Source organism: Blennius ocellaris (assembly GCF_963422515.1).
Source record: "Blennius ocellaris genome assembly, chromosome: 15".
Lineage (NCBI taxonomy): Eukaryota > Metazoa > Chordata > Actinopteri > Blenniiformes > Blenniidae > Blennius > Blennius ocellaris.
This window is the reverse complement of record NC_137664.1, coordinates 16500724-16513521: the sequence shown is the minus strand read 5'-3', so window position 1 is coordinate 16513521 and position 12798 is coordinate 16500724. Positions and strand designations below refer to the sequence as shown.

The following is a 12798-nucleotide window of genomic DNA, read 5'->3' as shown; positions in this document are numbered from 1 at the left end:
TAGCTAATTAAGTGAGTCAGAAACGGCTTAGTATCAAACGGTGCTCAGTTAAAACACCAGCTTTACTCACAGTAACAAGTTCCTGTCATGTTGTGAAGAATTTATATCCCTTACTCATTAACTCTGCCCAAGTGCCTCGTATTTTACCCAGCCTTCATAAACCTGTCAAATTCATAATTGTATAAGCTTTGTGTTGATGCATATTATTTTTATTCCGTCAATACAACCAGGTGCCTTGCAAGAAAAGAAGCGTTGATAAAGCCACACGAAGCATTAGCGTTTTGTTTATTCCTAACATTCGTTTGCAGTGGTGGAGCTATTTAGCAGTTAAATTCATCTCTCCAGGAGTGAACATGAGGAAATAACTACATTTCAATAGCTGCAGGCATTTAAGAAAATGCGGTGAGTTAATGAACATCACCACATACTAGATCGGTGTGTGTTTCAGGATGGTGTCGTGTGATGGTGGGTCATTATAAAACGTCGAGAACTGGAGAGTAAAACTATTAATTATTTCATGAAAACCCCAAGTTTGAGAACTTCACTGAGTGTTATGATAACAAAATGAAAATGATTAAATGATGTTTAGTGCAACAGGGTCAAACTACCTGGCCTGTACCAGTCTTAAATCTGACCTGTAAGATGACATATAATATACCAGAGACATATGGTTGAATTTTTCAATAAGAAAGTTTGTCATTCATCCACATTCCAGTAAGAATAGATCATGGATCAGCTCTGAAAATCACAACCAAGCGGTAGCAGTACAGATCGTAGCTGAGAGATGTGATACTTCAGCACCGTTTTCAAGTGGAAAACAGAAAACTTTCTTTGCGATTTTAGTCTTCGTTTACTCAACACTGAAAATTGCATTTGTTTATTTTTTTGGAAACACTGCTACAGTGTAATGTACCAAAGAGTTCTTCTGAACATGAGCGAGTCGATAGACATCAACAACAGTGGCGGTTAAGTGTGACTCCCAGTCTGTATTCTCCTGGGACTTGGTAGTTTCATAGTTGAGTCACCCGTAATAGCAACTCAACTCCGTCGTCTGTCCATACAAATGTTTGTGTTCTCACCATTGCTCATGTTTATAGCAAATTGTTCTCTCTGTATGTGTGTCTGGTTTCACCCCCCCCCCCCCCCCTCAGCCCCACTCCCAAACAAAAACAGCACACAATAATGAAAAATATCATTATTAATCATGTGGTTATTTTGGCCTATTTGAATATAATAAAGCCAATGACATAATAACTGATTGAGAGAGAGTGTTGCATAGTGCGTATCCTCAATGAATGAAAATGATGGGGGTTCCATCCACTATGTATATTTTTGAGAGGGACTCATCCTCCCACACTGTTTTTTTCACTTCAGGTGAGTTTGGCGAGGTGTGCAGCGGGCCACTGAGGCTGCCAGGAAAAAGAGAAATCCAAGTCGCCATCAAGACGCTGAAAGCCGGATACACCGAGCAGCAGAGACGCGATTTCCTGTGGGAGGCGTCGATCATGGGCCAGTTTAACCATCCGAACATCATCCGTCTGGAGGGCGTCGTCACAAAGAGTGAGTCGTCGGCAGTCAGATTTAACGCAGTGCGTCTTGTGCTTTTCGGCTGTGGGGCCAGTGGGACCGGGAACATAAAGAATGTCGTAATGCAGATAACTGAGACGCCTCGGAGCAGCTGTGCGGCGTAGATATTTAAGAATGTCAAGCTCACAGCGTCCCTGATCTCTGTCTGAGAAGCCGCTGTGATTCATTCGCTCTGCACTTCTGTCGATGCTTCTCATCCATCAGCCCAAACATCCACCCCATCAGTCAGGTCCTTCCCAGTTTATCAGCCTCTGTCAAGTTCAGACTTTTAAAATCACCTTTTTCTGTGACTCACATTCAGGTGTTAGTCAGCAAATGTCACATTTTTCAGAAACACAAGCAAAATCAGGTTGTGTAAGTTCCTGGAGGTTTGCACATTTATGGATGGATGGATGGATGGGTGGATAGATACATAATAAAATTACAAGCATGTAACTGAGTAACCATCAAATTTAATAGAGCTAATTTCAATGATGATGCTTTTGTAAGTTTTGTGAGGTTCTAAGTCACATCTATTACTATCTATTTACTATCACGCTCAAAGATGTCAAGAGAAGGCACAATTGCCGCTTTTATCATGTGGTGTTGTATCTTATCTAAATCCATTTATGGGATTATTGGAGTATTCTTAGCAGCTGAGAAACCACTTGGGTGTCAAAATGTATAAAGGAGTGAAATTAATGACAGAAATGTGCACAAATGGCACACATAGATTAACTACTATGGGGTTTTAGTTTAGACATGTTTGTTGCTTTGTTGATATTTTGAAGTGTGAGCAATATGGACTTTACTCTGGAGATCTGCTTGTTTAATGCAGGGTTTGGATTACGTTTGGTGAAGTCCCATATCATCTTGAATCTTCCAAAACCTTATCTTGAATACTTCACGGTTTAATTTCTGTAAACTGAAAGCATGTGAATTCCAGTGGAATTTTGACCCACATTTGGTGTGATTTGTGGCCAATTCAACAATCTTCTGACTTAATGCAAAGTCTCAATTTAGTGTGACTGCAAATGAGAATTGTTGCAGATGTGTGTAGTTTTTTCTGCACATTAAGATACAGGCTTTAACCTGGATGGCCACCATGTACGTACTGTGGCATTATATTCTGTGTTATTTGCTGTAAAATATCTGAGCATTACGCTGTTTTATTCTTTTATTCTCCTCAACTGCAATGAGCTAAAATCTTTTTCTGATCTGTTTTCAGGCAAACCGGTGATGATAATCACTGAATATATGGAGAATGGATCCCTGGACACCTTCCTCAAGGTAGGGAGTTTATCATAAGCATGAGAAAGAAGATGAAGGGAAAGAAATGCCCCAGTGTTGTGAGTGTTATAATAAGGAAATTGAGTCTGTTCTTTGTCAACGAGGTGCTGGAGAATCTCAGCGGACTGAAGTGTGTGGCAAACACAATTTAGTGGAGTGGCACTACTGGCTGAATTGGGAGGACAATTGTTGCTGAAGTGGAGCAACACGTCTCCTGGAGGGATAAAAACATTTGTTGGAACATAGTTTGATAGAGATATGCAACTGTAGTAAAACACAAACACCGCAGCTGTTATCAATACAATACAGCAGCTCATCATTGTACACTCTCAAGCAGAAAGTCAGTGAAGGTTATGAATGTTGGGATTATTGATCAGCCAGAGTTTGCACAAGTGACGGATGTTAAAATATACATATGTTAATGTAACATGGACGGTTACAATATTTGTATAATGACTTCCTGGGCTTTTTCAAATTATATCAGTACAAGGAAATGATATCCAATGGATCTGAAACGGACAGCACTGTCTTTCATTGTAAAATGAAGTATTCATTGATGAAGCAACCTTCTGTTCAGAGGTTCACTGGCTTTTTCTGAACAGGATGGGTTAAAAACACTGGAATCATTGAATAATAACAATATATAATGTATTGTATTACTCTGCATCAGACAATATGTTCCATAAGTGAGTGCATTTTTTAAGTCTTTCATGAAATGTTAAAATACAGATACTAATTCATCAGAAGGGATAATACTTGGACCATGTGGGCAGAAATGAGCAATAAATAGTCAAAGAGGCCATAGAGGGCACAGATTTTAAACTGGTTTTACAAATGTGGAGGTATTCCCTCATCCAGGCTGTAACACGGATCACTTTGCCAGAGAATATGAAAGTCATCTGAGCACTCAGAGATGGAATAATGTCTGCAGTGTGCAGCCCAGACTTCATCGAGACTAGACGCTGGACTGTAATGAAGAGGCTGGCTGGCAAATCTCTGAATCAAGCAATCCCTCTCCAGAGTACTTAGCAGTTTATTTCACTGGTTACAATGGCACAAGGCTAAATCCTGCATTTAAAAAGAAGGGTGAATTCCTGTAGCAGATGGCTAATAGAGATGAAAGAAATAAGGTCATATGATTATTCACCACATTGGTATCATGGCAAAAGGTGCATCTCAGGTCGTAAAAAGGCAAAAGCGGTGAATAAAGTGGATGCAGATGAATTTGAAAGGCAGAAAGAGGATGGAGGAGGAAGGGGAGATGGCGTTTGGTCGTGGTCAGTGGATACTGCTGACATGACTGTCCGGTGTGCACCTGTGGGGAACATAACCTGGATGGTACCGGAGGAGAAGGCAGAGGAGATTTGGGACCAGCAGGCGGAGCAGCACAGAAAAAAAAAAAAACCCTGTGAAGTAATTACATGGATGGCTGGTGCACTGAGGCTGGTATAAATGACACAGCCATGAGCAAGGGGAGGAAAAGGGGAGAAAAAAAAAACAGGGGCCACACTGGGTCCTGGATTAGCTGTCACAGCTACGGACAATGCACCACGAGGCTCATAACGCGCATCTTTGGCTTAACATCTCATTTCACATGTAAGTGGGATGTTCTGCTGTGGGTGGATGGAGAAAACAGCTGGAGAAGAGGTGGAAGTGTGAGGGGGAGAAACGCCTGCCACCGAAATGTGAGGAGCAGATGAAGGGAAGGTCAGAGAGTTTACACATGGATCAGACGGAGCTGAAGCCTAAACAAAGAGGGTTGTTATCGGGGAGAAAAGGAATGAGGACCCTGGTTGAAGGGACTTCCATAGGAGGGTAAAAACAGTCACTTTAATTTATGGTTTTCTGTCGTCGTCATATGAAGCGGGTTTCACTTGATGTCTCTTTTGGCATGACGATGGCAGTCCCGTCAAAGATAATTACACACATGAAGTCCATCATGTGACAGAGCATTAATGAGGGATTCTGTGTAAAACTCCTGATTGATAATATTGGATTTGCTGCACATTTGAATGTGAATGACAAGAACCTGCAATAAAACAGCAAATACAAATCATGGAACCATCAAACCCCCACTTCAATAATCCTCACTCCCTCCTATGTGCATTTTCATTAGGACTGCAAGCAGCAATATGTCAACATCTTATCATTCAGTGATTCAAAAATATTGTTTCTATACATGTGCTTTGTTTAAACAGGTGAAAGAATGCACTTCTGTGACTCCTAAAACTTAGAAAGCAATTGTAAAACTTACAAAATCACAATTTGTTTTGATGCTATATTGCACATAAATTTCATGCTGCGTTACTGTAAAGCGTCTACCGTCAGATAATCGCAAATCTTAAAAATTGTATTTAATACTGTTTTACTTGGATTTTCTACATTATGTTTTGAAAACACTGACTGACAAGCTGATGTGACAAACCTTTATTATGTATATTTGAATTTTGTGATACAATATATCACAAATGGTTTCTTCCTGCAAATAACATATTTGTTGATCCGTGGACTCATGTGTTCATTTAAGAGTCTTCTACATTGTACGTGCATGTTGTAACTCCTTAAATGCAAAACGATACATTTTAATTTTTCTAAAATAAAGCAAGAATGAATTATTCCTACTATTTATGCACATTTTTGAGGAGTATCACAAAAAAGAGATGCTCCCAGTCTGGCAGAGACGAGTGAGTAGGAGACTGTGGTTTGCTTTAGGGGGAAACATATTTCTGTCCAGGATAACAGTGATTTCATAAAACATGGTGTGATTCGGAGCAGCAGGGGAACACTGAGCTCTTGGCGGGATTAGAGGAGTCCTTGATCTTTGGTTCGGGTCGTTCTTATCGAGGAGGAGAGCGTGTGCATGTGGCACGAATGACCTGAGGAGCCCAGGTAATAGGCAGGCAGCGACTGGACGACCATCATCCAGCACTCTTTCTATAAGGAGGAAATTTGTAGAAATGTATATTTAGCTGAGAGTAAACCACAATAATGCACGTAGTTTGAAAAATCCTCCTACACCGGAGCGGTAAGGTCAATGAATTCTGTGGTATTACTGCACAGCTCAGGTTAATTGCTGTAGTTTGCAACCTTTAAGTGGCATTTACCAGACTGTCTTTCAGTGCAGGCGTCATGCACAGCTTTCCTCTTTGGGTTTTTTCGTGATATTTGTTGTGTGACCCATTTCTGCAGGTTGCATATGTTTGAAACCAATGGAAGGCATTATGTGCATTAATGCATAATGTTTCCTGCAGTTCTCCAGATTATTCTTCTACCTTTATTTCATAAGCAGTGGGCATGTCATAGAATGAAGCAGTTAAAGAAATTCACTGCATTTATTTAACTATATAGCTACAACTGCATGTAGGGCAGGTGTGTTCAACGTAAGGCCCATGGGCCAAAACCAGCCTGCAAGAGACTCAAATCCTGGCTGCCAAGCTTCAAATGTCAAAGAAAACACAGGGTTTTGTTTGGGTTTTTTTTTTTTATTGCTTCAGAGTAGCAGATATAATACAGCGTTGAGATTCAAGCTGAGACACTAGTGATGCTGCCATGAAAGATAGTTACCTCATTGGAATCAAACTAGACTCAAAGTCATGTTGTAGGAGTGCAAGTACTAGTAGTAGTTGTCGTTTATTCGGTCAAGCAGATACACGATGCAACAAAAACAGAAAAGAAAACGATGAAATTATTTCTGTCAACTTATTTTGAAGGTGATATTGTAGAAACGTGTATAATGCAACAGCTATAGGAGAATCGTTGTGGGACAGTTCACTGAATTTTGCCTCAGAATGTTTCATTAAAATTGGCTTTAAGTTAAGGTTTCCGTAGTAATTATTACTGTTGTGAAAATATAAACATGAATTGGTTGTCTTTGCCATCATGTTCTGCCAAAAAACCATCATATCATCAACAACATGTGTGGTTTGTCCCTTTTCTCCCAGAAAAATGACGGTCAGTTTACTGTAATCCAGCTGGTGGGTATGCTGCGTGGCATCGCGTCTGGCATGAGGTACACACGCTTCCTACAAAACCCCACTGTGTCGTGGAGATTCCACCACTCGTGTGGAGCTCTTTACATTAAATCCCATCCTTCTGTGTTTGTGAATGCAGATACCTGTCCGACATGGGATACGTCCACCGCGACCTGGCAGCTCGTAACATCCTGGTCAACAGCAACCTGGTGTCCAAAGTGTCTGATTTCGGCTTGTCAAGAGTCCTGGAGGACGACCCGGAGGCTGCATACACCACACGGGTAAGGATACGATAGCAACAAGGGGGTAATTCATAAGTAAAGTTAAAATAAAGTCAAAGTAGACATGTATAGACTTAACGAAGGGATTTTGGTAAGAGTACCAATTTGAAGTACAAATTAAAAAAGTTCAACAGTAATTAGTTTTGCTATTATATAATATTTACTATTATTATTTATTATTTGCTATTATTATAATATTGCTATTGAAACATGATGTTGATGATATAGTGTTTATGCAAACATTTTTAATAAACAGCTTATTTATGTCACAAATTGTCAGATAACTCCAAGCGCCGGGCTGTGTGTAAATGTTACTGTCATTATGTTTCTTCAATAAGCTGCAAACTCTTGATTGTTTGAAAATAGCTCTATGAAGTAGTGAAATTAGTATCAGTAATTTTAACCTGGTCCTTTCATGCATGGTCTATTTGTACTGTGTTCACACTTTTCACAAATCTCAACAATTTGCGTGGAAAAGGTCCAAAATGTGCGTTTGAATGTCAATCTATTTGTGTGGTGCCCACCCGCGTTTGGATGACAGTTCACGCTGTTTTTAATTAGAACAAGTGTGAACAAACCCTCAGACATTCGTACAGTAAATTAGAGCTGTCCATGTGAGATGAAGTAAATGCTCACGACTGCTTTTGGTTTTCAGTTAATGGAAGTTGGCTGGAAAAGTTGTAAAATGTAAGTTTTAATCTGAGATAGTTATAAGAAGTAACACCTAACTTTTTTGTAGATGAGAGTTTAAAATGTCTCAGAAGTTGAGACCAACACTGTTATTTGTATTCAACTGCAGAAAAGTCCCGATTCCAGAGACAAAATATTTGGCATTGAAATATTTTTTTTTCTGATGAGCTAATCAGAGAATCCACAAATTGGCGGGAGAGATAGAGAGAGAGATGCACACTGTTCTCTCTGAAGACATTTACTGTGTATTTAATCAGGTATTTGTCTGCCTGTGCCAAACTTTTGGTGACAACTCGGAAATACACACATCATGGACTTCACGTGTGAGCACAGACACGCACGGACACACACACACACACACACACACACACACACACACACACACACACACACACACAGACGACAGCCACAGCAGGTTTTAAATTGAGCTGTGTATCCCAAGCTGAGTGGCGTCCTGTCAGCCAGAGATGGGCCGCTTCCTGCCGGAGGAGGGCCAATTAGTACTCGGCTCAGTCTCCGCAACACTCAATTAACACCGAGTCTTGCTGCCTTGGCTCCAAATATCCTGTCAGTCACCTCTCACTTGCCAGGCACCATGTCTTCTTGCTCTGTTTCTCTGTCTGCCTCGCTCTGTCTGACTCTCCTCCACAGACAGAGTACCACAATCCACAGGGCTTCAAATAATCAGACCCTGCTGCTGTGTTCATCAATACTGCATCAGGCTAATTTCACTACTCATCAGCTAAAAACACATTTTCCTGAGGAACTCAGCAGTCTTCCTGTGAAGACTTTTTTTCTTATTTTGTTGCAATGAAAGCATGATAATGAAGATGAGGAAAATGAGTTGTGGGGGGGGGGACTCGGTGGGGCCCCCTGACAGTTAGGATGGGGAATTTATGTAAGGAAAGTGAGACTTACTCTCATGAATGTGCTCCCAGATTGATATTCATTAGTGTTAATATGGGGTGGACCACATGCTGCAGAAGTGCCTCAATTAAGGTCTGTTCTTGATTTTCTTTTTATATGAGAAAGCATGAGATTTTTTGAATGACTGCAGCTGTATTTAAACACCCGCAGGTCATTTGTGGTGGTATAATGCGTTAGCTGCTCCCATGTAAACATCCAAATTAGTTATTTGAAATTAGCGCACTGTGGGAAAGTTTTTAAAGGCTTCTTTTTCTGTTGGAAGTACACAAACATTATGAAAGGGTATCACTTTCAGTTTGAGGTTTTATGGTAAATAGATTTCACTTAGTATACAGAGCTGTTCCTTTAGCTGTGCTTTTGCAGCCCCCAAAGAACTTTACTGTGTTTTAAAGTGGAAACCGAAAACTTTCAGAGCCACTGAAAACACAACTTTTTGAAAACAGCTCCCAAGGTGGAACTTTCTGAGAATGCTCCGGCTTCATCTCCATGGACATGGAGTGAAAATCTACTTTTTTGAAACGCTGCTCCTGCATATGCACACCACGGGCGCTGCACAAGAAAGAGTAGTTGGACAATAACAGCAATGGCGGGCTCCAGACTGTCATCACCCCCAGTCCATGTGCTCCTGGGCCTTGATACTTTGGAGAGTTGAGAGTCACCCATATGAGCAATCCAATGCTGCCATGTCAATTTGAATGTTGTGAAACTTTTCTGAACAGAAAATACAAAAACAATGCATTTTCACCTGAAATGTTTTCATGTACACGGGACACGCACACACACAGACACACACACCAACTTCAGCATCTCGCTCAGGGATCCAACCCACGTCAAACATTTCATGAGTTTTTTGTTTAATAAAGAATGATGGTGAAGTCAGATAATATAAACCAATCTGAGTAATGATGAGTAGAGTGGCAGGTAGTTTATGTTCCTACCCCTTTGTCTTAACATCAAATGATGCTAAAGGGTTTTTAGGAAAGATAATAATGTCATTTTACTTTACTTGGAACTTTTCCCACCAGTCGAAAAATTGAGTGGCTTCAGAAGCTATTTTACAGTCTGGCTCAACTGGACCTTGTTTCTTGTGTTGCCGTCATATAGAGGCTTTAAACTGAACTGGAAAACTTTGGTTTAAAGAATTTCTGTTTTAAGTAACTCATTATCTCTTCTTGAACTTTGTTATGAACTCCCCCCCAGCCCCTCCCACCCTACTTACTCAGCCCTGCGGCACAGTAAGCAGGAGACAATTTGCCGGGAGGATCTCCCCCATCTCCGCTCCACACGTCCCATCTTCTACTGAATTAGGTTCATCACATCACAAATAACATCAGTCTCCCTCTCAGTTTGATTAAAGCTCCTTATTCTTGCTATACACTTTGATATCTCAGCTTAAAAAGCAAAATGTGGTTGATGACAAACTTCCAAAGAAATTTCACTTCAAAATAATTTAATGTTCACAGCTGTTGGAAGCAGGAGGCAAGAAGTAGTTCCCCAGGTAGCAGCCTGAAACTCATTATCATTCACTATGTCTTTTCTGATGATTAGATTTTCTCTTCTATACATAGAAGACAAAATCGCATATTTTTTGTGTATGCCGTAGGAATTCGGCTTAATGGCTTTTAACAGGTACTCGTATTGTACTTGATGTCGGCCAGAAGCTTAAGATTAGCAATATCAGCTGAACATACAATTTCGGATAACATTGATGAGTACTGCAATAATTATATGATTTTTCATTCAAATTTGGTAAATGATGTTCATGCCCTGGTGGATGAGCATCTGGTGTCGCAGGGATCCATCTGATTGGACAAATATGTTGACATGAAAACACAGTGAACTGAAGCAGAATTCAACACGGCTTGAACAGCCTTTTGCAATATTGCACATATTGATTGTGCTCTAACAGTAAATTAGTGCCAAAATGCTGTCATAGCAGGTTTTTCTCGGTCTTTCATTTGATAGTTTAAACCCATTGATCTGTTAAAATGAGGTCTTCTCTCACAGGGTGGGAAGATTCCCATTCGCTGGACGGCCCCGGAGGCGATCGCGTACCGAAAGTTCACCTCAGCGAGCGACGTGTGGAGTTACGGGATCGTCATGTGGGAAGTGATGTCTTACGGAGAGAGGCCCTACTGGGAGATGTCCAATCAAGACGTGAGTTTCATGCAGCCCCTTAATGAAGACGTCTGAGCTCTGCGTGTGGCCCCTGGCGTGTCCGATAACGGCGATGAGTGAGCATGTAGGATTTGACACATGCTTTCACTTCCCAGCCGTGCAGTCGCACAGGCGCCTCCTGTGACCTCTCCATCCCCGGATTCGGACTCCTCCCTCCTTTTGGTGATTAGGCTGTCTGTCTCAAAGTGCAGAGAGGGAGGAGGAGAGGAGAGGAGTGGAGGATGAGAGGAGCGGAGCAGACGTTTGATGTTTAATTGAAAGCGTTATGCTGGATTTTCTCTGATCTGCACAGGAAAGTGCAGGCTCTCTCCCTCTCCTTCTCTAAGCTCCCTCCTTCTGTTTCCCACTTCTCTCCATTTCACTCTCACTTCTTTCCCCTTGTCCTTCCTCTTTTTTTTTTGCTCTGCCCCGGAACGTGATCTCTGTCTACATCCTTTCTTTCCTTCTCTTACCCCGGTCTCTCATTCTGTCTTTCTCTGATTTTTCCTCCCTGCCACTCAGCTGTGTCTAGTTCCTCTCGCCGCTCGGCGATGATTTCTCCCTCCTATGCTTTAGCGCCAGCGTACGTATGCGTGCGCTCTCATGCGTGCGCGTGTGTATTGGAGCGCTATCGCGTCTGTCTTTTGTGTGGATTTGACACAAGTAAAGGCTGTCATGAACTCGGCGAATCAATTCCCCGCAGTGAGTCGCACTGGCAGAACTAGGCTGAAAACTCCAGCCTGCTTTCCACTGCAGGGTCCGACGGAACGAGCTGAGCTTTATTTGTTATTCTCCCAACTCAATTTTTCCCACCCCCTTAAAGCATTTCTGTGATTCAAGTGCTGTATCTGGCTACATGCAGGAATCATTAACAAGGCTGGGCAGCACTCGAAATAAACAAATAAAGCTTTTATGCTGGGTTGCTCTGTTGATCCTCGCAGGCGTTCGCCTCTTCAGAGTGTGAGGTCAGACGGAGAGCAGGCACATGCCTCCAGCTACTATCAGGACTTAGGATCTTGCCCAGGAGAACTCAATTTGGGAGCAATATTGCCCCGCTGAAGTGTGTCATGGGCCTGCTGAGGAAAACTTATTATCTGTCTGACTGTCAAAATATGTTGTGTCCTCTACACATTCTCCAAAATGTTGTCCACATAGTAGTTTCTCATTTTATAGTCCTGGTTAGAGTCAGTTGTCCGTCCCTGAAGTGGAGGTGAACAGTTGGATTTACCTCAGACTCGGCCTCCTCATTACCTCTTTATTGGACAAATGATCACGTTTGACAAATTTCTTTAGGAACAGCAAATTAATGGAGATACTAGAATATAAGAAAAAATATTGATTTAGTCATTCTAGCATATAAAATAAATTTGGCCCCTATGGTTTGTTAGCATTGACTATCAATAAGATTATGCTCATTATTTCTGCATCTTACATATATAAAAGAAAAAAAAAAAACTGCTTCATCATTGTACACAGGAATCTACTGCAAGTTATACTATTTTCAATAACACATCTAGTACGTCTAGTCCATGATATTCTCTGTACTTTTTTGTAAACAACACATTATTGTGCACAATAACACATATTGGATGACGATAGTAAAGGAGAGCTGAAGTCTGCTGTGGGGATTTTTTACCTCGAAGCGGTGAAATATTTATGACTTTGTTCGATTTTCTGCCACTTTGCAGAAGATTGCATCGTTTGATTGACGTGATGTTGTATCTTTATAAAAAATATTCTTCAACTACACTTGAATGCAAAACCTTTGACTTACCTTTCATTTTTCTTCTCACACATTTTATAATTTTTTGTTAGCACAGTTTTTGGAAGCACAAAGGCTATAACGTCATCATCTTAAGTCATCTTTCAATCACGAGTTATAGCATGATCAACGTCTGTCCGTTTGTGCAGACAAC

At 41.1% G+C, this 12798-nt stretch overlaps 1 protein-coding gene across 1 annotated transcript in view; it reads left to right on the top strand.

The window, feature by feature from the left end:
- Positions 1–12798, top strand: part of epha5 (EPH receptor A5) — a gene marked incomplete at both ends in the record, with an annotated part of 78364 nt that overhangs the window by 62134 nt on the left and 3432 nt on the right. Inside the window, 5 exons of the mRNA XM_080509650.1 lie at positions 1375–1560; positions 2795–2856; positions 6798–6865; positions 6967–7108; positions 10733–10882. Of these exons, the coding sequence (XP_080365776.1) occupies positions 1375–1560; positions 2795–2856; positions 6798–6865; positions 6967–7108; positions 10733–10882 (608 nt within the window). The remainder of the gene's footprint in view (positions 1–1374; positions 1561–2794; positions 2857–6797; positions 6866–6966; positions 7109–10732; positions 10883–12798) is intronic.